The sequence below is a fragment of the Entelurus aequoreus genome, linkage group LG15 (genome assembly GCF_033978785.1).
Source record: "Entelurus aequoreus isolate RoL-2023_Sb linkage group LG15, RoL_Eaeq_v1.1, whole genome shotgun sequence".
In the NCBI taxonomy this organism is placed as follows: Eukaryota; Metazoa; Chordata; class Actinopteri; order Syngnathiformes; family Syngnathidae; genus Entelurus; species Entelurus aequoreus.
Genome location: NC_084745.1, coordinates 27,519,200 through 27,544,544, shown reverse-complemented (window position 1 = coordinate 27,544,544; position 25,345 = coordinate 27,519,200). Strand labels below are relative to the sequence as shown.

The 25,345-nt window shown below is 37.4% G+C and overlaps 2 protein-coding genes across 4 annotated transcripts in view; both read left to right on the top strand.

Moving 5' to 3' along the window:
• The window catches only part of ropn1l (rhophilin associated tail protein 1-like), a 43,451-nt gene extending 43,442 nt beyond the window's left edge, over positions 1–9 (top strand). For 2 of the 3 annotated variants that reach the window (XM_062021153.1, XM_062021152.1), the window contains one exon: positions 1–7. This exon is cut by the window's left edge and continues 146 nt beyond it. The gene's annotated coding sequence lies outside the window, so the exon portion shown is untranslated. The other variant, XM_062021155.1, reaches the window with a different exon arrangement.
• Positions 10–25: 16 nt separating this feature from the next.
• On the top strand, positions 26–25,293 carry ankrd33ba (ankyrin repeat domain 33ba). The gene is made up of 5 exons (XM_062021151.1): positions 26–447; positions 19,724–19,853; positions 19,929–20,069; positions 22,686–22,827; positions 22,921–25,293. The coding sequence occupies exons 1-5, from the start codon at positions 37–39 to the stop codon at positions 23,663–23,665; spliced, it is 1,569 nt and encodes a 522-aa protein (XP_061877135.1). The 5' UTR covers positions 26–36; the 3' UTR covers positions 23,666–25,293.
• Positions 25,294–25,345: the final 52 nt, after the last annotated feature.

The following is a 25,345-nucleotide window of genomic DNA, read 5'->3' as shown; positions in this document are numbered from 1 at the left end:
CCAGGCTGCGCTTGCTCGGCTGGTTTCGGGGCTTAGATGGTGCTGATCACGGACGATAGAGATGGAGGAGTCGCATCGTCGCTCCGGGTCAAGCCGCTCCAGCAGCAGAAAGCCGGCGGGGGAATCGTTCAAATCCACCCGACCGTAGCGGGGGAGGACCCTGATGAAGACTTTGAGGAGGAGGATGACGAAGAAGAAGAAGATGACGAGGATTTTGAAGAAGTGGACTTTGAGGACTTGGACGACACAAGGAGCATCGCGTCGGACGACTCCTTTTACCCGCCCGATGATGCGTTCGCGGACTCGGAGCGCTCCCCGTCCCCACCGAGTCCGGAGCTGATGACGTTCTTCCGGGCGTGCTGCAGCAAAAACGCCGCTATAGTACGGATCATGATACGGCAGGGACTCACGGAGGCCGAGGTCAAGCAGACGGACCGGAACAACAAGGTAGGACACTTTATTATTCTAATAACTCCCAGGGAATGTACTGTAGCTTTAAGAAAAGAGGGTTTGAAGAACCCTTCACTTCAAACTGAGGTTACCTATGTACAAGCTAAATTAAATTAAATTAGATGCCACTTGTTAAGATTACATTTTTTATTTCTAGAAATTCCCCTAGTTTTTAGAGCTATTTACTTATTTTTAGCCATTGACTTTAAATCATAATCTTAATTTTAGCATGAATAATTATATTTTGTCTATTATAGTATAGTATAGTAAAAGTTGATAAAAATTATTCCAAAAATATATTTTGGTTTCCCCCACAAATTATCATTAAAGACTCTGCAACATGCTTAATTTAAGAATTGCAAGAGAAATAATGCTTGTTTTCTCATTGCTTGAATAAAAGTCCTGCTAATTATTAGATGTACACAATTTAATGGAGATTGTTTTATCAAGTAAAACTATAGCTGCATGGGAAAATATTTTTGCTTGTTTGTAGTTTTTTTTCCCTCTAAAATCTAGTCTTTGTTATTTATTGCAGTGTAGCTAAGAATAGCTGATAACATTGCAAAAAGTCTTTAATTGGTGTCTTAATTTACCTCGTAAAATAATAAAAATGTGCACAATATTCTGCTTATAACATGATAAAGTAGAACATAGGTTGCTCACTGACAAAAAGTTGCATAATAATACGAGGAGTTCTAAAACAAACGCTCTATCTTGCTGACACACTGAGGCGGGTTCCGTTGAGGCACATCAGTTTCTGTAGAGAAATAATTAAGCCCGAGATTTGTGCAGAAGCTTACGGGACTATTTTAAGGCCTCGGGGAAGGATCCGGTCTGACCTCCACGTAACACTGTTGTAGTGTTTCTTAATGTCATCTCCAAATATGTGTAAAACCCCGATATCCTTACAGTTTTATCATCATTAGACAGATGAGCAATGACTCAGAAGTCAACCAGTCCTGATCAAATTCCATGTTCCACACTACTGGTAGGAACCAAACTAAGTGGTTGTTCGGCAAGTTACAGAAGGTGTTTTGTAGAATGCCTTTTGTTTACATTTCATATGTCTTAGGTACTGTAATGAAAAACTAAGGTTATCCAAGGCATGTAGACTGGAACATACTATTTAAGAAGGAATGGGTACTGATTCACGTAAAAGCAAGCGGTGCCATATTTCGATACTATTGTTGTCACGTCACATCCGGTGGCAGACTTGGCACCGACTCAAGCACTTGGCGGGCAAACATAGTAATGTTTCCATACCAACAAAGCAAACATGCCTGAAAGCGCTCAAAAGTAAGGCTCCACTTTTCAAAATGCGCCAGTGTTGGATATGTCTTATATATGCTACAGATTAGCATTAGCGATTTTACATGGCGATTTCAACACCTCATAATTTAGTAATCAACACTACAACTAAGATGCATGTTGGAGTCAAACAGCTGGTGTGTAATAAGTACAATACAGTATGAACACTTTGTAGGACTAAACAAAATACATGACCTCGATGGCAAACACTACTTCCTGACTGAAGCAACACAACTAGGACCAACTGAAATGAATTCATACTTGCAAGCGAGACTCAGAAGTGTAAGAAAACAAGATATAACAACTGGACAGCACAGTTATCATTATCAGCTCACTGTTAAATAAAAAAAAAGTTTGTTTTATGGAAACTAATTTACCTTTTATACCACATAAACACACACATAAGTACCAACAACATCTACTGTTTGTGCCGATATCAGTACAAATGATATTTGTACTGATAGGTACCCATCCCTGATTTTAATTAACATTTGAACACGTATCAATCTATAAGTTAATGTAATGAATATAAAACAAAGCTTTTTTCTTACTTTGTTTATTCACTAGAACTTTGTTTATTTATGTAAAGACTATTTATTTACGTTTTTATCTATTTATTCACTGTTGTGTTACAGCTTGAGTACAAACAAATGTGTTATATGGGGGTATGATCAAATAAGCACTGCTTCTTCTTACTCCCTTTCGGACACGTTGTATTGAGAAGCTGGAAATATTAATCAATTGTATGAATGTTCGAAATAACTCAACTCCATAATCAAATTAATCATTGCAGCCTTAGTACTGTATATCCACCCACCCGTCCATCTTCTACTGCTTGTCCCTCTATACAACTAAAATAAAGTAAATTACCAACCCTTGATATCTCCAAATTGTACTGTTTCGGAGGTGTTTCCTCTGCCAGTGTACATGGGGACATAGCCATAGTGTCCTTTTTAACCCCTTCCAGGAAAAGACTGTCCCTGCCTCAATAAATACATACACAGAGAATCCATTCACTTTCAATGAGGCCATGCACTGTGCTTGTTGGCCCCCCACTCTCCTCCCTTTCACCACATTTTCCAAATAAATAGAGATTAGTAGACAAGGTAGGACCACCACACGTACGTATATGTGTGTGCTGTGATGAAAGTATGAAACTATGCCTGCTAACGTGAATGAATGGAAAAATCAAAGTCATATAGCAACTAGACATTGACTGGAACATGGCCTCGGGACCAGCATGGCATCTAGTATCCGACTGAAATAATAATCAGGATATGAGAGGAATTTGCAATGTTGTGCTGTGATATTAGCCAATGATAAACTGGTCTATTCCCAGCACTGGATATTCCCCAGATTACTGCATGTGCTAATAAGATGACTCAATATTTTTTTTTGCATGTGTCAGCTGGACTGTAACCCACTGACACTGATTTCAGCGGAAGTGTAAATCCAAGTAGATCTGTTGTATAAGATGTTCTAGTTCTTTCTTTGCTGCAGCAGTGTCAAGAATATCTACCTTTAGATCAACATATGTACGTATCTGCCAAGCTACCTTTACAAAGAATTTAATTGTGCAGATTTAACTTTCTAAGTACATCAATATCCAAGTAAATTGTGTTTGCATTACATTTGGGGATTACATTGGAGCATAGCAGAGGTCAACAGGGATCAGCTGTATTGGAACATAGAGATTAAAGTGAGGAATGACAAAGTAATGAAAATCTGCACTTTTTATTCAGCCTACATAAAAAAAGACAATGCTCTCTGTTCTTGTGTTAGGTTTTAAAGGGTTGCATGTGTGTGCGTGTGAATGTCTGTGTCCCCCCACCCAGACAGATCTATGTAGACCAGAGCCACACGTTTAAAAGTTTTTCCCGACAATCGGCCAATTATTCCCTAGAAACACTCCCCGCTTTGTCGCCTTGAGGCTCCCAAGCCTGACAACACTAATGAGATTACGTGCACTTGGCTGACAGCCTGGCTCGTTTTAATTGTTCACTTGTGTTCTGTTTGTTTTACATCATGTCCTTTACACACAGACTATAAATCCTCATTTCAAAAGTAGCTGGCGCTAAGGGCAATAGTTAAAAACCCTGCTGCGTTTCTAATTCGATTTTAGTTTATATATTTAGGTTATATATTTTTATACTTTTTAAGTATGTATATATCAGATTTGTACTGTACTAGCAGTGGAGGGCCGTGCGTTTCCCACATACACCTTTAGTGATGTCCGACTTCAATGATTACCTCTCAAAATACCATCATTTATGTGATGGGAATGACCATTGCTAGATAAATACTATACAGAAACACATTTACACACTAATGGGCATTGTACATAACAGGGTTTTTTTCTGGCGCATTTAAAAATCAATAAACCTACATCAGCAGTTAAAACATATCGTATGTGGTACTGTCAAAATTAAAATTGCAAAAAACATGTTAAACGTGAACAAATAAAGAAATAAAATATCCGAACTAGCTGAGCTAGCTTCCGGGGTTGGCTGACATGTTCTCACAAGATGTAGTTTCTCTTTAAATGTCCTTCTTGAAAATGGCCTTGCAAACATATGTATGCAGACGAGGCATGTTGGCTGAGATCTTAAAGTTTACTCCACAGCGTGCTCATCAATAACATCCCGCTGCCGGCAAGGCTACATTCAACAACCTAAACATGCTCTTCACTACTGTGGCATGCTGGATAATGGAGTTCTTATGTTACCTAGCTCATAACATCACAATATATATCTGCCTTAGGCCAGCTAGAAGGCCTTACTGATAACAACTCGTGATCTGATTGGCTATCGCAACTGTCAGTGTATGTGCCCGTTCACTTACAGTGCACAGACACCCCGCATTGTTGATTCTGAAGGCCTCGGGCAGATTTGGTACAGCATGGCAACATAAGCTAGCTAATTTCTGATTGGGTAAAAACTCTATAACCTAAAAACAACAGCGCCAGCATAATATGACATGAAGAGAATAGGAATACGTTTAGATATTTAGGGAAAGTAAATAAAAAATTACTTGTATCTTTAATTATGATCATGATTGCAGATTCGGTACTATACCGCCTCTAAAAAGTACCGGTCCCCCCCTTTTTATATTGTTATTTTGTTACGTCGTGACATTGCTGGTTTTACGAGTAGAGGAGCATTTTCGGCAACGCACAATCACAAAGTACTTACAAGCAGACAATGTGTGCAGAGAGAAAAGGGAGAACGGACGCATTTTGGCTTAAAAACTAACGATAAAGGTGAAGGTATAACACTGAAACGGCCTCAGGAAGATGTGCTTTAAGACATGGCTAGCTAGCTGGCGGCTAACGTCCAGCAGTCCACAGTTTGCAGTGTTGTAGCTACTTCTAAATGATAAATGGGTTATACTTGTATAGCGCTTTTCTACCTTCAAGGTACTCAAAGCGCTTTGACACTATTTCCACATTCACCCATTCACACACACATTCACACACTGATGGCGGGATCTGCCATGCAAGGCGCTAACCAGCAGCCATCAGGAGCAAGGGTGAAGTGTCTTGCCCAAGGACGCAACGGACGTGACTAGGATGGTAGAAGGTGCCACGCCGCCCCTCTTTGTCTCTATGGCGACAAATAAAGTACGTTTCTTACAAGTATCATCCCTGCAGGACGAGGAATAGCTAAACATGCATCACTTTTTTCGTCTTTTGAAAATGTATATTATGTTTATAAACTCAGGAAATATGTCCCTGGACACATGAGGACTTAAAACATGACCAATGTATGATCCTGTTACTACTTGGTATCGGCTCGATACCTAGATTTGTGGTATCATCCAAAACTAAAGTAAAGTATCCAAACAACAGAAGAATAAGTGATTATTACATTTTAACAGAAGTGTAGATATGACATGTTAAAAGAGAAAGTAAGCAGATATTAACAGTAAATTAACAGGTAGATTAATCATTCATTTTCTACCACTTGTCCTTAATAATGTTGACAAAATAATAGAATGATAAATGACACAATATGTTACTGCATATGTCAGCAGACTAAATTAGGAGCCTTCATTTGCTTCCTTACTAATGTAAGAAAAGTTGTCTAGTATGTTCACTATTTCATTTAAGGTCAAAACTGCAATAAGAAACCTATGTTTAATATATTGTAAGATATTTTGTTAAAATAAAGCCAATAATGCCATTTTTTGTCGTCCCCTTTATTTAGAAAAGTTTCTAAATACATTTTATATATACATTCTATCTATCTATCTATCTATCTATCTATATAGATAGATATGCTGTATATTTTCTGATCAATTTCACTTTATTTACTTGGGTAAGGCTTAGTATTATATTATTTTCCAGGTTTTAGGAATTAATGTTAGGGATGTGCCAATGGAACGGCTACCAATCAATATTTGAAGACTTCGGGAAAACAGATTGCCATTGATTAATGCCTTTTAATGCCGATCACAAACGCCAATCCCCTCTGGCTGACGCTGTATTTATTTTTAGCTGACAACTGTATAGCAGCAGATTATGTGTCTCCATACACATAATGGACCAAACCAAAAATAATCACCTCATTACAGCAAATAAACTACATTTCTTAGTATTTTAAGTATCATAATCACTGGAGGGCGAGGCTAAACATGTTACACACGGAGAGCAAGCCACCAACAGGTATGCTAATAGCTAAGGTAACCGCTTGGATAGCTTTAAACAACACCAAGAAATAAGTGCCTAGTACAGTTGAAGAAGTATAGATGGCACCACGTTGCAGCAGAAAATAAGCAGTAACAGGAAACCAACAAGTAGATTAATACTTTTGACAGACCCAGTCCCCCCTCGCTTTTTTAAAGAAATCTGGGACACTATTGACTTGTCTGTTAGGGACATCATCAACAGCAGCTTGATTTCTGGCTGTGTCCCCTCTTTTTGTAAAAGAGCTGTTGTCGAGCCTTTGATAAAAAAAACAGGTCTAGATCCGACATGTTTGTCAAATTATCGGCCCATTTCCAAATTACCTTTTGTGTCAAAAATTCTGGAGAAATGTGTTTTAGCGCAACTGCAGCCTTTTTTAGATGAAAATAGCACTTTAGATCCATTTCAGTCTGGATACAAGGCTTTGCACAGTACTGAATCTGCACTTTTAAAGGTTTTTAATGACTTGCTTTTAATGTCTGATTCTGGTAGCTCTGCCATTTTAGTGCTTTTAGATCTTACAGCTGCCTTTGATACAGTCGACCACACAATTCTTTTAGACCGCCTGAGAGACTGTGTGGGTGTCAGGGGGACTGCATTAGAGTGGTTCAGATCCTACCTGTCAGAGAGGTCCTTCTCTGTCAGGCTGGGGGACGCCACCTCTTCTTCTGCTCCGCTTTACTGTGGTGTCCCCCAGGGATCCATTCTAGGCCCCATCCTGTGTTCCTTGTACATTCTCCCTCTTGGAGAGATTTTTAAGAAACATGGAATGTCTTATCACTTTTATGCAGATGACTGCCAAATGTATATGCCAATTTCAAAAGGCTACGGCCCCCTGACACCCCTTCTCAACTGTCTATGTGATGTCAAGGCTTGGTTAGCCCAGAATTTTTTAATAATGAATGAGGGAAAAACGGAAATTTCAGTTTTTGGTCCGGCCCTCACTGACTTGGGACCATTGCAAAATCATGTGCGTCCTAAAGTCACCAGCCTTGGCGTCACTATAGACAGCGATTTTAAATTTGACAAACAAGTCAATGGCGTTTTAAAATCGTGTTTTTATCATCTTCGTCTTTTAGCAAAGGTAAAACCATTTTTATCTTTTAACCTTTTTGAACAAGTCGTGCATGCTTTTATTTCAAGTCGCCTGGACTACTGCAATGCACTTTATGCTGGAATTAGCCAAAAAGCTCTCTCCCGGTTGCAGTTAGTCCAGAACACGGCAGCACGACTTTTAACAGGGGCCAGGAAACGTGAGCATATAACCCCAATTCTTCGGAGTTTGCACTGGCTCCCTGTTCATTTTAGAATTTATTTTAAATCCTTGCTGTTTGTTTTTAAAGCTTTACATGGACTGGCACCTCAGTATATCTCGGACCTCATCCAAATTTACACACCTGCGCGCGCTCTGAGGTCCGAGAGCCAGCTCCAGCTCGTGGTGCCCAGGACGAGACTTAAAACCAGGGGAGACAGGGCCTTCTCTGTGGTCGGCCCTAAACTCTGGAACACTCTGCCCCTCCATGTTCAAACTGCTCCCACAGTGGAGTGTTTTAAGTCTCGTCTTAAGACCCACTTTTATGCTTTGGCTTTTAACACTACGTGAGTTGTGTGGTCTTCTGTCCTCTGTTGTCCTGTGTGGTTAGGGTTAGGGTTATACATTTTGATGTCTATTTTACTGTTTTAATTGGTTTTACCCTTTAAAATAGTTTTTAATCATATTTATTTTTTATGTTGTCTCTGTATTGGTTTTCTATTCATTTATTCTTTGTTTTTATTCAGTCATTGGTGTAGCATAATATTGTTTTTAATATTATTTTTAATATTGTTTTTAATATTGTTTTTAATATTGTTTTTAACATGGCTGTGCAGCACTTTGGAAACATTCTTGTTGTGTAAATGTGCTATATAAATAAAGTGGATTGGATTGGATTGGATTAATAAGAGTTAAATAAAGAAATAAACTGTTGGTGTGTCAGCATTGTCACAGTCAGCGCACAGCATGTTAGGGGAGGGAGAATTGATCCATATATTGGTAGTGTCGATACCAAGGGTTGTATTGGTTAATGATCGATTCTAGATTGATTTAGGTCCATATTATCTCAAAATTATGTTTTTCTGTTTTTGTCAGGTTTACACATTTAGTGAATAATTCCCTGAACACTATGGGGTGCCAAATGTAAAATTTCAGTCACACTTTTCTCACAGATATATTTCTCACATTTAGCTAATTTTTAAAGTTCAAATTAAATGTTGACGCTAAATGTTATATGTAAATGTTAAATCTTAAATCTTAATGTTAATTTTAAATGTTAAATCTAAACCTAAACGTTAAATATAAATGTTTAAATCTAAAATCTATATCTTAAATTTAAATATTAAATCCATATCTTAAATCTGAATATGACCGCTAAATGTTGAACCCAAATCTTAAATCTGAATGTGAGCGCTAAATGTTAAATCTAATAATAATCTAAATGTTAAATCTAAACCTAAAAGCTAAATCTAAATGTATAATATAAATCTATAGTTTAAATCTTAAATCGATATCTTAAATCTAAATGTGACCGCTAAATGTCAAATCTAAATGTTGAATCCAAATCTTAAATCTAAATGTGAGCGCTAAATGTTAAATCTAATAATAAATCTAAATGTTGAATCTAAACCTAAAAGTTAAATCTAAATCTAAATGTTTAATCTAAAATCTATAGATTACATTTAAATCTTAAATCCATATCTTAAATTTAAATGTGACTGCTAAATGTAAGTGTAAAAATGGGTATTTATAAAATGTCAATATTCCACTAATCCGAAGCCTCTCAGCAGCCAAGCTGCGCATACACATTTGTGTCTCAGTGCACGACACTCCTACATATTTGTCACTGCAGAAGAAGGAGCCATGACAGATGCTTAATGACAAAAATAATGCCAATAAAGCTGCATACTTCCTCCCACCTCCAAAGACATGCACCTGGGGATAGGCTGATTGGCAACCCTAAATTGGCCCTAGTGTGTGAATGTGAGTGTAAATGTTGCCTGTCTGTTTTGGCCCAAATGCAGCTGGTATAGGTTCCAGCCACCCCGCGACCCTGAGATGGACAAGTGGCAGCAAATGGATGGATTTTAAAAATTGTCATCTCCAAACGTGAGTGCACATGGTGTGTTGCATAAAGAGATGCTCAAACAGCTGATCTCTTCACTTCCGCATTTGACAATGAATGGAATTGCTTCTAATACGGAGGCATGAATACACCTAAACTGTATTTCTATTTGTATGTGTCTTTCATTATTTTGCTGCGCTGGATAGGCTCCACTCACTATGATCACATTTTTACCATTTGGCTCACAAGACATCCATAATAACACATCCAAAGCGAGCGTGTCAACTGGCTGCTACAGCATCCATTCATTGTCAAACATGGAAGTGAAGCGATCAGGTGTTTGAGCATCTTGACTTTATGCAAAATACCCTGTGGTGAGGTGGCGACTTGTCCAGGGTGCACCCCGCCTCCCGCCCGAATGCAGCTGGGATAGGCTCCAGCACCCCCCGCGGCCCCGAAAGGGATAAGCGGTAGGAAATGGATGGATGGACCATGCACACTCACACGTTTAGAGCTAACATTTTTGACAATATGCCACTTTATTGGCATTCATTTGTCGTTAAGCATCTGTCATGTTTCCTGCTTGTACAGTAAGAAATATGTAGGATTGTCGTGCACTGAGAGGCAGAGTGGGCGTGGCTTTGCAGCTGAGAGGCCTCGAATGGGTGGAATATTGACATTCTATAAATATTCATCTATATACTTGGCGAAAGATTTAGCGCTCACATCTAGATTTAAGATTTAGATTCGGATTCAACATTTAGCGCTCACAATTAGATTTAAGATTTAGATTGAACATTTACTTTTAAATTTAAAATGTTGATTCTACTTTTAGGTTTAGATTTCAAATTTAGATTTAAGATTTAAATTTAACATTTAGGTTTAGATTTAACATTTAGATTTACACATAACATTTATGTTTAGGTGTAACATTTAGATTTAGGATTAACATTTAGATTTAGGTATAGGTTTAAAATGTAGATTTAGATTTACCACTTTGATTTAGATTGAAGATTTATATTTAACATTTAGGTTTGGATATAACATTTAGATTTAAGATTTATATTTAACATTTAGGTTTGGATATAACATTTAGATTTAAGATTTATATTTAACATTTAGGTTTGGATATAACATTTAGATTTAAGATTTATATTTAACATTTAGATTCATCATTTAATTTGAACTTAAATTTGATAAAAATTAACTACCGGTAAATGTGAGAAAAGTGTGTTAAATGTGAGAATAGTGAGCTAAATGGAAGACATACCTGCTACAAAAGAGTGACTGAACTTTTACATAGTACTTAGGTGGACATTAAGGGCAAAGAAAAATGACTCAAATGAGTAGTCGATAGTAGTTTCTGTGTTTGTTCAGTTATTATCTACTATTGACTTTGTTTAGATCAAACAATTGTATGTAATAAAATAGACAAGGAAGTAGTTTAAATATTGTGTAGATCAGGGGTCACCAACCTTTTTGAAACCAAGGGCTACTTCTTGGGTACTGATTAATGCGAAGGGCTACCAGTTAGATACACACTTAAATAAATTGCCAGAAGTAGCCAATTTGCTCAATTTACCTTTAACTCTGTTATTGTTAATAATTAATTATATTTATCTTTGTGGAAACACTGATCATCTTAATGATTTCTCACAATAAATATATATAGAAACAGATAAATATCAATATGCAACACTTTATTTTTATATTTTCTCTAAGTGCACATTTTTCAAATTGAACATTTTCAAATGATCACTTCTAAGACAGTCTTGTGAAATCACAATATCCCATTTTAACTAGATAGCCACTAACATTTTTTAACAAATCATGAATTACTTTGCACCATGTTTGTACAAATAATAACTCATGTAAAATACAAAAGTAAACTCTCAAATTTTTAAATCATGTCACACTTTGAACTGGACACCAAATCTGTTATCTGTTTCTTTGTCAATTAGTGAGAAGCCTGGCATTGCATGCTGTTAACTAGTGTGTTGTACTCTGGTGTGTAACTTGACACTGCAACTCTGAGGGAGTCTTGCAGATGTGCATCAGTGAGGCGTGTTCTGTGTTTGTTCTTGATGAAGTTCATGTCAGAAAAGGCTGATTCACAAAGATAAGATTTTTCCTCATTGTTTGCGGAACCTTCTTAATCTTTTGGACCTATTTTCACAGCAATCTGGCCTTAAGCTTAATTATGATAAATGTAAAATGTTAAGGATCGGAAATCTAAAGGGAACGTCCTTTCGAATGGAATGCAAAGTGCCTGTTTTGTGGACAGATGGACCAGTTAACATACTTGGTGTTGTTGTCCCAGAAAATCTGGAAGATCTAGGCTCAGTAAATTATGATAATCGACTAAGAAAGCTGGACAAAATTATGCAATTATGGAAAGGGTAATCCTTAACCTTGTATGGTAAAATGTCTATTGCCAACTCATTAATTATTCCTCAATTTATTTATTTGTTTTTGTCATTACCAGCTCCATCACAAAACTTTTTTAAGATTTATGAGCAGAGGGTCTTCGATTTTGTCTGGAACGGCAAACCAGAAAAGATTAAAAGAAAGGTTTTGTACAAAGACTATGAATATGGGGGCCTGAAACTTCTCAACCTTGAAGCTATGTGTCTGTCTTTAAAAGCATCAATTGTTCCAAAGATGTATTTAAACATTGAGTGGTACACAAATGTCCTGTTGGACAAAAAACATGTACTGTATCAAAATAAATTGTATCCTTTTTTACAAGTGATCCCCTCCCAGAGAGTCTGCTGGGAGACAATCCACTCATAGTGGTGTTTTCAATTTTATGTGCCAGAAAAAAGAGACGATATTTTGCAGCAGTTAATATGGATGAACTCTAATATTGTAATAGATGGAAAGCCTTTCTTTTGGAAAAATATGTTTGAAAGAGGAATCATTTTTGTCAATATTATCAATGAGAAGGGTAAAATTATGAAGTATGATGAATTTAGAGCTATGTATGGTGATGCTTGCTCCAGCTTTTCATTTTATCAACTAACTGGAGTAATTGGGAAAAGATGGAAACAAATAATTAATTATAGAACTACTAAATTATTAGTTTGTAAACCTCTAATAAGAAATTCTAGTTGGCAAAAAGGAACTAAAATAAATAGAAAAATATATAATTTTTATTTAATAAAGAAATCTTTGAAGGCTGCCTCATACAACACAAATGGAAAATGGGATGACTTTTTTGACTGCCCGTTGCCATGGGATGCCATATTCAAACTAATCTATAAAACCACTATCGATGTGCAAAATCGTTATTTTCAAATTAAAATTATTTATAACTTCTTACCCACAGGGAAAATGTTAAAATTATGGAATATGACAGAGTCAGATGATTGCTGATTTTGTTGTCAGGAGCCTGAATCCACCCTGCATTTGTTTTGGTATTGTCATATTGTGTCTTTGTTTTGGGTGGAAGTTGAAAAAATGTGTTTAAGGATTGGTTTGTTTATGAAGCTTGATGTGTTTTCTGTTATTTTAGGAGAGTTCATTGACAATCATGATTTAGTCAATTTAATCATAGTACTCGGTAAAATGTTTATTTTTAAGGCCAAAAACAGATATTCACTTAGTATTACTTTCTTTAAAACATTTATTCAGTATTTTCTAACTTTAGAAAGTTACATGGTTGAAAACGATAATGATGCCAAAAAACATTAAAAAAAAGATGAGAAGTCCTCAAAGGCTTATTTTGAAAGTATAATTTTGTTTATAGATTATATGATATATGTTGTTGTGTTCCCTAATTTGAGTGACCTGGACATAATCTGGACTGTACATAAATGCTTATTTTGAAAATGTAATTTTGTTTATAAATTATATGCAATCTGTTGTGTTCCCTAATTTTTTTCTGTGTACATGAATGAAGGTGTGTGTTGCTGAGTCCGACTTGGACATTATCTGGACTGGGCCTGGTTTAAAAAACCCTTTAAACAAATCTAATTTCATTGACAACCTGGTCTGTTGAAGATAAGGCCCTTTTTTAAAAAATAAAATAAAATAAGATAAATAAATAAAAAACATTTTCTTGGATAAAAAAGAAAGTAAAACAATATAAAAATAATTACATAAAAAATAGTAATTAATGAAAATGTTAGTGGACCAGCAGCCTATACAATCATGTGTGCTTCAGGGACTGTGTCCCTTGCAGATGTGTTGTCTGTTGTGGGAACCAGAATATTGGTAGCAGAAATAAATAACCCATTTTGTGTGAGTGGGTGTGGATGAGTGTGCATGGGGGAGGTTGTTTGGGTTGATGCACTGATTGAAAGTGTATCTTGTGTTTTTTCTATGTAGATTTAATTTTTTTTTAAAAATTTTTTTTTTTTTTTTTTTTTTAGAACAGGCCCGCGGGCGACTCATCTGGTCCTTACGGGCGACCTGGTGCCCGCGGGCACCGTGTTGGTGACCCCTGGTGTAGATATTGTTCAACTGTCAATAACACTCACAATAAATACACTGAAACATGAATACATTGAATACATTTGATCGGTATTGGTATCGGCCAATATCACTCCCGGATGATCGGTATCAGAATCGACAGCATAGGCTAAAACCCTGATCGGAACATCCCTAATTAATTTATATACAAACAAATACAAAGCTGTAAATGACTTATCTTTGATAATTTTGGCAAGGAGTATTTCGTAGTTGCTCTTCTGTTCTAGATACAAACAAACTTACCGTACATACATTGTATGTATGTTTGTATGTATGTATGGTGATAGATTAATCTATTAGGGTTACACCTAATAAACAGTAGAAATTATACAAATTTGTTTTAGGATAGAGATTTTAATTATACTTCACAAGGCCTGTTGACACATTCTTGCAGTGTCCCGCAAAACTGAAAGCGACAAGCTGTAACAAATGTGTCGTCAATGTAATGTAGCATCCTAACATAAATGGCTCGCTAATACAGCTAAAGTACAGTATATCAATACACAGCACGCAGCCGCTTCTATGTTACCAATACACACCTTCATCACGGCAAACAAACAAGGAGTATTATTGCTGAAGGGCGAGGAATATCTCAGCATACCACACAGCAAGTAAGAACAGGAGACAAGAAACCATGCTAACTGCTAAGCTACGTATCTTGAATGTAAGGTAGCAAAACAAAAGAAGAACAATTGCTTCGTAACATTAGTCTAACAAGCAGATTAATACGAGTCTAGAACAGTGATTCTCAAACTCTGGTATACGGGGTCCATTTAGTAGTACGCCAAAAAATTACTTCAGTGATTTGTGTTTTATTTTCCTATATTCAAACACAGTGTTACTGTTCAAACTGTGTGTAATGTTACAGTGGACATCAATATTAAATATACTTTTTAAATAAAACCTCTGCCTTGTTTTTAATGAATACCTAGGCCAGGGGTCGGCAACCTTTACCACTCAAAGAGCCATTTTGGAAAGTTTCACAAATTAAAGAAAACAATGGGAGCCACAAAAAAATTTTGAAAATTTAAAATGAAAAACACCGCATACAAAGCTTAAATTGCTTTGCGCTATGTTAACCAGGGGTCTCTGACACACGCACCGGCACGCATCTCAATATAGAAATGTAATGTTAGTGCGGCCCGCGACTTTTAATTGAATGGCGCTTGATAGCGTCTTTCTTGCCAACCCTCTCATTTTTTCCGGGAGACTCCCGAATATCAGAGCGTGATGGCACTGCTTTTAGCACCCTCTACAGCCTGCCCAAACAGCGTACCTGCTTGGCCACATGTAGAATGCAGCTTTTGCTTGCCCACGTAAGTGCCAGCAAGGCATACTTGTTCAACAGCCACACAGCTTACACTGACGGTAGTCGTACAAAAACAACTTTAACACTGTTACGTTACAAATAAGCGCCACACTTTGAACCCACACCAAAAAAGAATGACAAACACATTTCTGGAGAACATCTACACTGTTAAGTATACTGGGAAAACCGGGAGGGTCGGTAAGTATGCAGCTGAGCCGCATCAGAGTGGTCAAAGACCCCTGACCTAGGCCCACCACGCTACTGTATTTTAATGTTGGTCATTATAGTGGTACTTGGAGAGACAAATATTTTCTGAGGTGGCACTTAATGAAAAAGGTTTTACAACCACTGGTCAAGAGAGAGAATAATAGTACTAAACAACTACAATGAGGAATGATGCTTTGTCACTGCAGACCCATTTGCAACTTGTATTTAAATTTGAATGTCATTTATTATTACAAATGCTCCAATTATGGCCGCCAGGTGTGTGGTCTACAAATCGCCGCAGAGGGTTTCTATTTATAACGTTTTTATTAACTCCACAAAATGGCAGTAGCTGCATTACGAGCGATATTAATGCTCGTCTTGTACGGCACGTCATGCCCTTTGCTCCCAAACTGTTGGCAAATGTAAACTAAGATTGCAGAGTAAATATACTTCTTCTATTTCAGCAGGCACAAGTCACAGGAGTCTTTCTGCCTTACACACACGCTCAGTTTGTGTTTGTGTGGGCATGTCCAATATGAGGGAAGTTGGCCCAAACACCGTCATAAACCTTTTCCATAAATGTATAAAAATATGACTCTAGGTCATTACACAACTTTTGATTAAGTCTGTGCCGCAGAATGTCTTCGAGGAGGAACACAGTAACACAGTGTAACCTGCTAAAAATATGTACAAATAAAGTTGCATTGCCAAAGGGCACAGTACATGGAGTTAACAACACGTCAATCTACAATATTTAATCATAGAAGTTGATGGCAGTCAAAAAATGTTGATGCTATTTCCAACAAGAGCGCAGATAGTGTTTTTTTGTTGTTGTAAACATTAAAATACACTAAATTACTTATACATTACAAGTATGACAAGTAAAATTGGAAAGATTTATTTTGATCTAATACGGTATGTTAATTTTTGCTTAGTTTCCTAATGAGGGGGACATTTTGTCCTAATTCTAAATTTTAAATATACATTTCTTAAACCCTAATTCACTACTAAGATATTTAAAAGAAAATTGTTTGTACATTTTATGAAAAAAACAACCTAGGCTTACAGAGAGAAAATTATGCTATATATATACACTACCGTTCAAAAGTTTGGGGTCACCCAAACAGAATAACATTCATTTCTAAGAACAAGAATAGACTGTCGAGTTTCAGATGAAAGTTCTCTTTTTCTGGCCATTTTGAGCGTTTAATTGACCTCACAAATGTGATGCTCCAGAAACTCAATCTGCTCAAAGGAAGGTCAGTTTTGTAGCTTCTGTAACGAGCTAAACTGTTTTCAGATGTGTGAACATGATTGCACAAGGGTTTTCTAATCACCAATTAGCCTTCTGAGCCAATGAGCAAACACATTGTACCATTAGAACACTGGAGTGATAGTTACTGGAAATGGGCCTCTATACACCTATGTAGATATTGCACCAAAAACCAGACATTTGCAGCTAGAATAGTCATTTACCACATTAGCAATGTATAGAGTGTATTTCTTTAAAGTTAAGACTAGTTTAAAGTTATCTTCATTGAAAAGTACAGTGCTTTTCCTTCAAAAATAAGGACATTTCAATGTGACCCCAAACTTTTGAACGGTAGTGTGTATATATATATATATATATATATATATATATATATATATATATATATATATATATATATATATATATATATATATATATATATATATATATATATATATATATATATATATATATATATATATATATATATATATATAAGTGACTACCTCTTTGAAGCTCATCGAGAGAATGCCAAGAGTGTGCGAAAAAGTAATCAGAACAACAGGGTGGCTATTTTGAAGAAACTAGAATATAAAACATGTTTTCAGTTATTTCACCTTTTTTTGTGAAGTACATAAATCCACATGTTTATTCATAGTTTTGATGCCTTCAGTGACAATCTACAACAGACCTGGGCATTGTACGGCCCGCGGGCCGCATCCGGCCCTTTGCGCATCCCTGTCCGGCCCGCGTGAGGCCAATCATAAATTACAAAATAAATTTAAAAAGGTATCTATGTCGAGTGTGCAATACAACAGTGCTGCTTTTGTTTTGAAAAGCGTTATTTGTATTACTTCCGTGTGGACGTATGCGCGTGTGCGATTGTGAGTGAATTGAACGGCGCAATTACAAATTACAAAATAAAGTTTAAAAAACATCTATGTCGTGCGCGCAATACAACTGTGCTGCTTTTATTTTGAAATGTGTTATTTATGCCGTATGTCCGGAGGGAACCTGTGAGGGAAGGTGCATAGAGACAAGTGATGAGACGCTAAAAAAAGAAAAGTTGATGAGGAATGGCGTGTTTCCAACAAGAGATGGACTGCCAAGTATTTCTTTACATAAATTAATGGTAAAGCCGTGTGCTTAATGTGTGGTACACAGGTTGCTGTGTTTAAATATCATTTTAATCGCCACTACACGAAGAAACACGAGGGAAAATACCGGGATGTGTCTGATGAAGCGCGCGCAAGGGAGGCTGATGCGTTGATGGTAAAACTGCAAACCCAACAAGGACTTTGTGCCATATTTCACACCCCCAGAGATGCAGCCGTCAGGACAAGTTTCGTCATTTCTCACAAAAGCGCCAGAAAAAGTAAGGCGTTTTCTGACGGAGAGTTTATTAAGGAGTGCTTATTGGACTTTGTTGCGCTGATAATGCCCGGAGACATGGACTGTTTTTCGCTAACTTTGGATGAGAGCTCTGATGCAGTCAATTAAAGAGACAACCACAGGTAATGACTTGTTCACAGAGGTAAATGCGTGTTGGGACACGCTGGCGGGTGTGACAATCCAATCCACTTTATTTATATAGCACATTTAAACAACAAAATGTTTCCAAAGTGCTGCACAACAATATTACAAACAATATTCAAATATTATCCTTAGCTCCACCAATGACTGAATAAAAAGAAAAAAACAATTACATATAAAACCAATATAAAAAACAATATAGAATAGATATGATTAAAAACTATTTTTAACAACAGATGGTTGTCCAAATCTGATGGGGAAAAATGTTGGATAATGCAGGATAAAGTGACCTTAAAAAGCAATCTGCTTTTGTATAAAGTTAAGTTAGGTTAAATGAAATTATTATTATTATTATTATTATTAATTATTATCATCATTATTATTTATCTTATGGTATATCAAAAATAATATTGAGCAAAATGTAATTGAAATATTGTCGTGTGGCCCTCCAGCAGTGCTCGGGTTGCTTATGCGGCCCCCGGTGAAAATTAATTGCCCACCCCTGATCTACAATGTAAATAGTCATGAAAATAAAGAACACATTGAATGAGGAGAAGGTGTGCCCAGACTTTTGGCGTATACTGTATATATATATATATCAATTATATATAACAATTATAGATTCAAATGTATTAATTTTGATTTAATATTATATTAGCATTCTATAGAAAAAACTATGTATTGTATTAAAATAAAAAAATGATAAATTCATAGAAATCAATTGCAGTTCATTAAAATTATTCTACTACTGTAAATACATACTAAAATTATAGTCACGGAAACAAATACAAGTACTCCATTATAAAACATGCATTGAAATGTATAGAATAATTTACCAGCAACTATTCTAAAATGATTGTATCATAACACATTGTATGTATTGTGTAGTAAAACATACAATAAATTAGAGATTTACCAAATAAAAAAATACATTCCATGTATTTTTCATAAACGTAATTAATCCTGTGTAGTACTTTTTAATTTATGTATTTCTTAATTATCCTGGAAACTACAGAACGCATTGTAGGTTTTTTTAATTAGATATTTAATGTGCAAGTGGACCCGCAGAAATGTCAAGCCAGACCCTAAATTCTCCTCCCTCCATTATCCCTCTGTTAGTTTTGGCATATCAAACTCCTGGAAAGGTACTGAACTTTTACTCCAGTTTTACTGACTCGTCATTTTGGCAAACACAAGCTCCCACTCACAGATCGGCATTTGCACACAAACAACACCTTTTCAGACGACAGAGCTTATTTTTTAAAACGTTGTAGTTTAAAAGGAAAACGCGTCAAATTACATATCAAGTGTAGTGTTTTTCTTCTTTCAATGTGTAATATCTCAGCACTTCAGTGCACACTTGTCTCATTTCTTATCATTTTTATTTCTTTACCCCTCCTCCCTCTCAGACAGGGCTGCTGGTTGCTTGTTACCAAGGTTACGTCGATGTTGTCATAGCGCTGTCTCAGTGTCCGTATCTGGACGCTAACTGGCAGGACAGTGAAGGCAACACTGCCCTCATCACTGCAGCACAGGCAGGTACGACTCTTGCTGTTCTCTTCAAACTTGTATGGTGCGATTGTCACACACATCAGAAGTATGTCTTGTCTTCAGGTCACGTGACAATCACCAACTACCTGCTTAACTACTACTCAGGCTTGGACATCGAGAGGAGAAACTGTCACGGCTTCACGGCTCTGATGAAAGCTGCCATGCAGGGTCGTGTGGAGTGTGTGCGCTCGCTCATGATGGCAGGTAATGTCACTCTACCTCTAGTCTGTAAATACAGTGGAATTGGCTCGAATTGTTGGGATTTTGTCATATTTTTTTGCATTAAGATTAATGGACACAGTGGGCCACGTTGCAGTTATGGCTGCAATATGTTATAGTGCATATATATGAATTATAATGCATAATCGCCTCTTTACGTTATTACACAATTCGCTATGGATTTGAGTATTTCAGTTTTTTAAGTACACATTGATGTATGATGTACTTGCTTTTGAAATCATAAGTCAGGGGGACAATTTAATTCTAACAAAACATTTTTTTGGAATACATAGCGGTTTCTTTATTTTTATTTTATTAAAAAAGTGTAAAAAACATCACATATACTTAAAGACAACATTTAGTGTCAGATTTGTCTAAAAACAACAGTAAAAATGTAAAAAAAAAAAGAAATGAGAACAAGCTGAAATTTTAATTGTATAATTAATAACACACTTATAAAATTTAATAACACTTATCACACAAAGCTGACCCTAGGTAGTCTTTAAAATAAATACTGTATATAAAATGTCTGTTTTTATCCTTTTTTAATTTTTTTTAACAAAATAAATAAATGATGCATTGCGTCACGATTTGACAATTTTGACTGTTATTTCTTTATCCAACAATAAGCTGCAGTTCAACAAAATGGAGCTGCAGGCTGCACTTTGGACACCTGTTGACAGTGTTTTTGCATGGTCAGATAATTGTCAAGTTTGAAGACATGCCATACATGTCATGGTTCTGTTACAATTCAAAGAAGTAATAAGTTTAGTAAAAATGATGAGGTGCTTTATTGATGCACATTATTTCCCGGCTTTTGCGGGCCACATAGAACCATGTGGCGGGCCTGGCCCCCGAGCCTTGAGGTTAACACCTGTGATCTAGAGAGGGCGCGCCAGACTTTTTAGAGCACAGCGCTGGTATTGCTACTTTTTTGTACTTCGTTTGTAGAACAAATTGTTCATCTACAATTCTAGTCTCCTCGCCTTATTCAGACAAGCCATTAGGATAAAATAACCAAGGAGGACTTCAGCCTTCAAAGTCAATCATCCATCCATCCATTTTCTACCGCTCGTCCCTTTTTGGGGTCGCGGGGGTCTATCAATCAAAGTTTATTTATACAGCCCTTAATCACAACTGTCTCAAAGGGCTGCACAAGCCACAACGACATCCTCGGCTCAGAGTCCACATTAAAGGCCTACTGAAATGAATGTTTTTTATTTAAACGGGAATAGCAGATCCATTCTATGTGTCATACTTGATCATTTCGCGATATTGCCATATTTTTGCTGAAAGGATTTAGTAGAGAAAATCAACGATAAAGTTCGCAACTTTTGCTCGCTGATAAAAAAAGCCTGGCCTGTACCGGAAGTAGCGTGACGTCACAGGAGCTAGTATTCCTCACAATTCCCCGTTGTTTACAATGGAGCGAGAGATTCGGAGCGACAAAGCGACGATTACCCCATTAATTTGAGCGAGGATGAAAGATTGGTAGATGAGGAACATTACAGTGAAGGACTTGAGAGGCAGTGACCGTAACTTAGGTACAAGCTGGCTCATTGGATTCCACACTCTCTCCTTTTTCTATTGTGGATCACGGATTTGTATTTTAAACCACCTTGGATACTATATCCTCTTGAAAATGAGAGTCGAGAACGCGAAATGGACATTTAAAGTGACTTTTATCTCCACGACAATACATCGGTGACACACTTAGCTACTGAGCTAACGTGATAGCATCGTTCTCAAATGAAGATAGAAACAAAATAAATAAACCCCTGACTGGAAGGATAGACAGAAGACCAACAATACTATTAAACCATGTACATGTAACTACACGGTTAAAAATTCTCAGCCTGGTAAGGCTTAACAATGCTGTTGCTAACGACGCTAAGGCTAATTTAGCAACTTAGCAACCGGACCTCACAGAACTATGCTAAAAACATTAGCGCTCCACCTACGCCAGCCAGCCCTCATCTTCCCACCAACAGCCGTGCTCACCTGCGTTCCAGCGATCGACGGCGCGACGAAGGACTTCATCCGTGGGTTTGGCGGCAAGCATCGGCTAGGCGTCTGCTAAGTAAGTAGTCCTTGTTGTGTTGCTGTAAGTATTGTACTTAGCCGCTAATACACCGATCGATCCCACCTACAACGTTTTTCTTTGCAGCCTCCATTGTTCATTAAACAAATTGCAAAAGATTCACCAACACAGATGTCCAGAATACTGTGGAATTTTGTCGAAGAAAACAAGAGGTTTTTGTATCGGGTCCGATGGGGTCCAACCACTTACATGGATTTTGTGACGTCACGCGCATAAATCATATCCAAAGGAGTTTTTCAACCGGAAGTGTGGCGGGAATTTTAAAATTGCACTTTATAAATTAACCCGGCCGTATTGGCATGTGTTTCAATGTTAAGATTTCATCATTGATATATAAACTATCAGACTGCGTGGTCGGTAGTAGTGGGTTTCAGTAGGCCTTTAAGGCAAGAAAAAACTCAACCCAATGGGATACAATGAGAAACCCTTTAAGTGGCACGATCCAAACAATAGCATTAAGAGATCTGATTTAATACCTTTTCAAATTGTGTTGCTTGCAGGAGCCACCCTGAATGCACTGGACTGTGGCCGCCAAATGACCGCCAGGGAATGGGCATTGTTCACTGGCCGCTTTGAAACAGCTTGGGTGATGGCCAGACTCATGGAACGACCCTGCCCGCGCCAAATTAACGATGCATACAGGTAAAAAGTTTTCTACCCTAATTGTATTTTAAATAGTAATATGAGTGATTGTTTAATTGATAAAGGGAACTAAAAGCCATTTTGCTTTGACAGTCTAGAATGGCCCTCGCTGGCATCCCTGGTGTCCAAAGCCCGGGAGCCCCGTGGTTGTCTTAAGCGTTTCTCGGACACAGTCCGCGATGTCTTCAACATCGCCAATGTTACCAACCCTGAGGACTCCGGCATAATTGACCACCTGGTGTGTGTGACGACAGCCATCAGGAGCCCCTTCATCGCAGTCACCTGTCATACGGTGTGTCCAAACAGCCCTCCGAGTGTGGGCAAACGACGCTACGCGGTTCCAGAGATCATCCGCCAGCAGCGAGCCAAAGAGCTCAGCGCCATCAACCCGGACAGGGTGGACACCCACCTCCAGCTTTTCCAGAACTCCAGGGTCACACTGGTGCCCAAGCCCTCACATGACCGGCGGGCCAGCCTTCAGCCGCAGAACGCAGTGCCTCGAGCGAGGAGCTCCAGCTTGGAAATGTTGTCTTTTACCGGAGCCGGGCTACGAAGGCCCAGCCTGCTTCCCTTGCACATGGTGCTCAGGAGGAGCAGCGTCAGGCCGGGATGGACCATTCCCAAGGTGAGGGTGTCCAAAGCCCCCACACCCACTTATGAGCCAGAAAAGGTGCGCAGGAAGAGCAGTGCCAAAGATGGAGGAGGTAGGCACTTGCTGCAGATCCCCAAGTGGCGATACAAGGAGCTCAAAGAGGAGAGGAGGAAAGCGGAGGAGGCTGAAAGGAGGAGACTCGAGGCCATAGGCAAGACGCACCTCACTGTCGGGAAGAGGAAGTAGTCTCAGTGCACACAACACCAAAAAACAAAAGCAAATATGTTTGACTCAGGGTGAGTTTACAATTCCCAGAAGTGTTCTAAAACACAAGACAATGCTGCTTTTATAATCTTAAATTAATGATGGCTGCCATTTTCAGGATGGACTACATCTTGATACTTGAAGTGAACTCATTAATCATATTTATAGCAGTCCACTAGACCAAAGCTTTGTTTTCTTCACATTTTCTAGTTTTTCCTACCTTTGAAGTTAGTTTTTCACTAATACAGAGTCACTCGAACGCAACAAAAACATATTTTACTTATCCAAACAACAAACGTAGAAATCCTGTGTAAAGTTCACTATTTTCAAGCAATGTATTTCCCCCAAAAATATTAATCTTGCAAACAATTTGAGTGTCAAATTCCGTACTTTTATAGATGCCGACCAAAGTCAGTACCGATTCACGTAAAATCAAGAGGTGCCACATTTTGATACCTATGTTGCACGTGACGTCAGGTTTCAGACTCACACCAGCTCAAGCACTTGGCCAGGAAACAAGCACTTAAGCAGCACTCGGAGCGGACTCGGCCGGATTGTTTCAAGGTAATATTACAATTTTCCATGCCAACAAAGCAAACAGAAGGCACTCAAAAGTACAACTTTTCATATTGTTCCAGCTCGATGCTAATTTACATTAGATTTGCCTTAGGCATGCTACCAATTACCTTTAGTGATTTTATATGGCAATTTCAACACGTCCAAATTTGGTAGTAAGATCCAAGTTACAATCAAACCGCTGGTGTGTAATAAGTACAATACATACAATATAAATACTTTTTAAGATGCAACAAAAGAAAACACTGGCACATTCAACTTAATGGCAAAGACGATGTGGCTAAGGTAACACACAGTAGTCTATACACTACTGCCATCTAACGTCTTAGAATTGCACATGCATGCAAACTATAATATAATAATAAAGTACAGTGCTGCAAATGAGACACAGCGGAGTGTTAAATGGTAAAAAAAAAATAAATCTTCCACCATTATCACACATACAGAAAATGCGTACTGTATTGATTTAAATGTGTAATGTACTGTAATATATAACCCACAATTGCAATTTTTGTTATATAGTTACTTATTCAAAAACACATCAACATTTTTGGCTATCAGTTAAAAGCTGTTAAGAGTACGGGCACATTGTTTTTCTATATTACAAATATATATTTTCACCAACCTTAAAAATGTCTGTTTTCTGCTAATTACCCAGGTCTCCATGAGATTATGCATCTACAATTACACTGTAATGACATGCTTTATACTTTGCTATATGATGACCAACCAATGAATGTACTTTGCATGTATATTTTTTATACTAGAAATGAAAATGCTTTTTAATGACGTTTTCACTTCCTACTCAGATGTGATTTTTAAACTCTAGTAACATCTTTTTTTTTACCTTAGTATTAACACCAAGACAGAAAGGTGGTGTCACTCTCTGAAGATCATCAAATGAGTTGGGAACGCTCTATCGTTTACTTGAAAACAAACTGGTGACTCTCACCTGTTATTGCTCCGTATGGATGCATGGTGTTTACATGAAATGAAATAAACACTTCTGCTCACAGAAATACTTCTTCTGTATACTGTTTGATTCATAATATTAGAGGTTTCTATTTTTGACATATGTGTACCAAA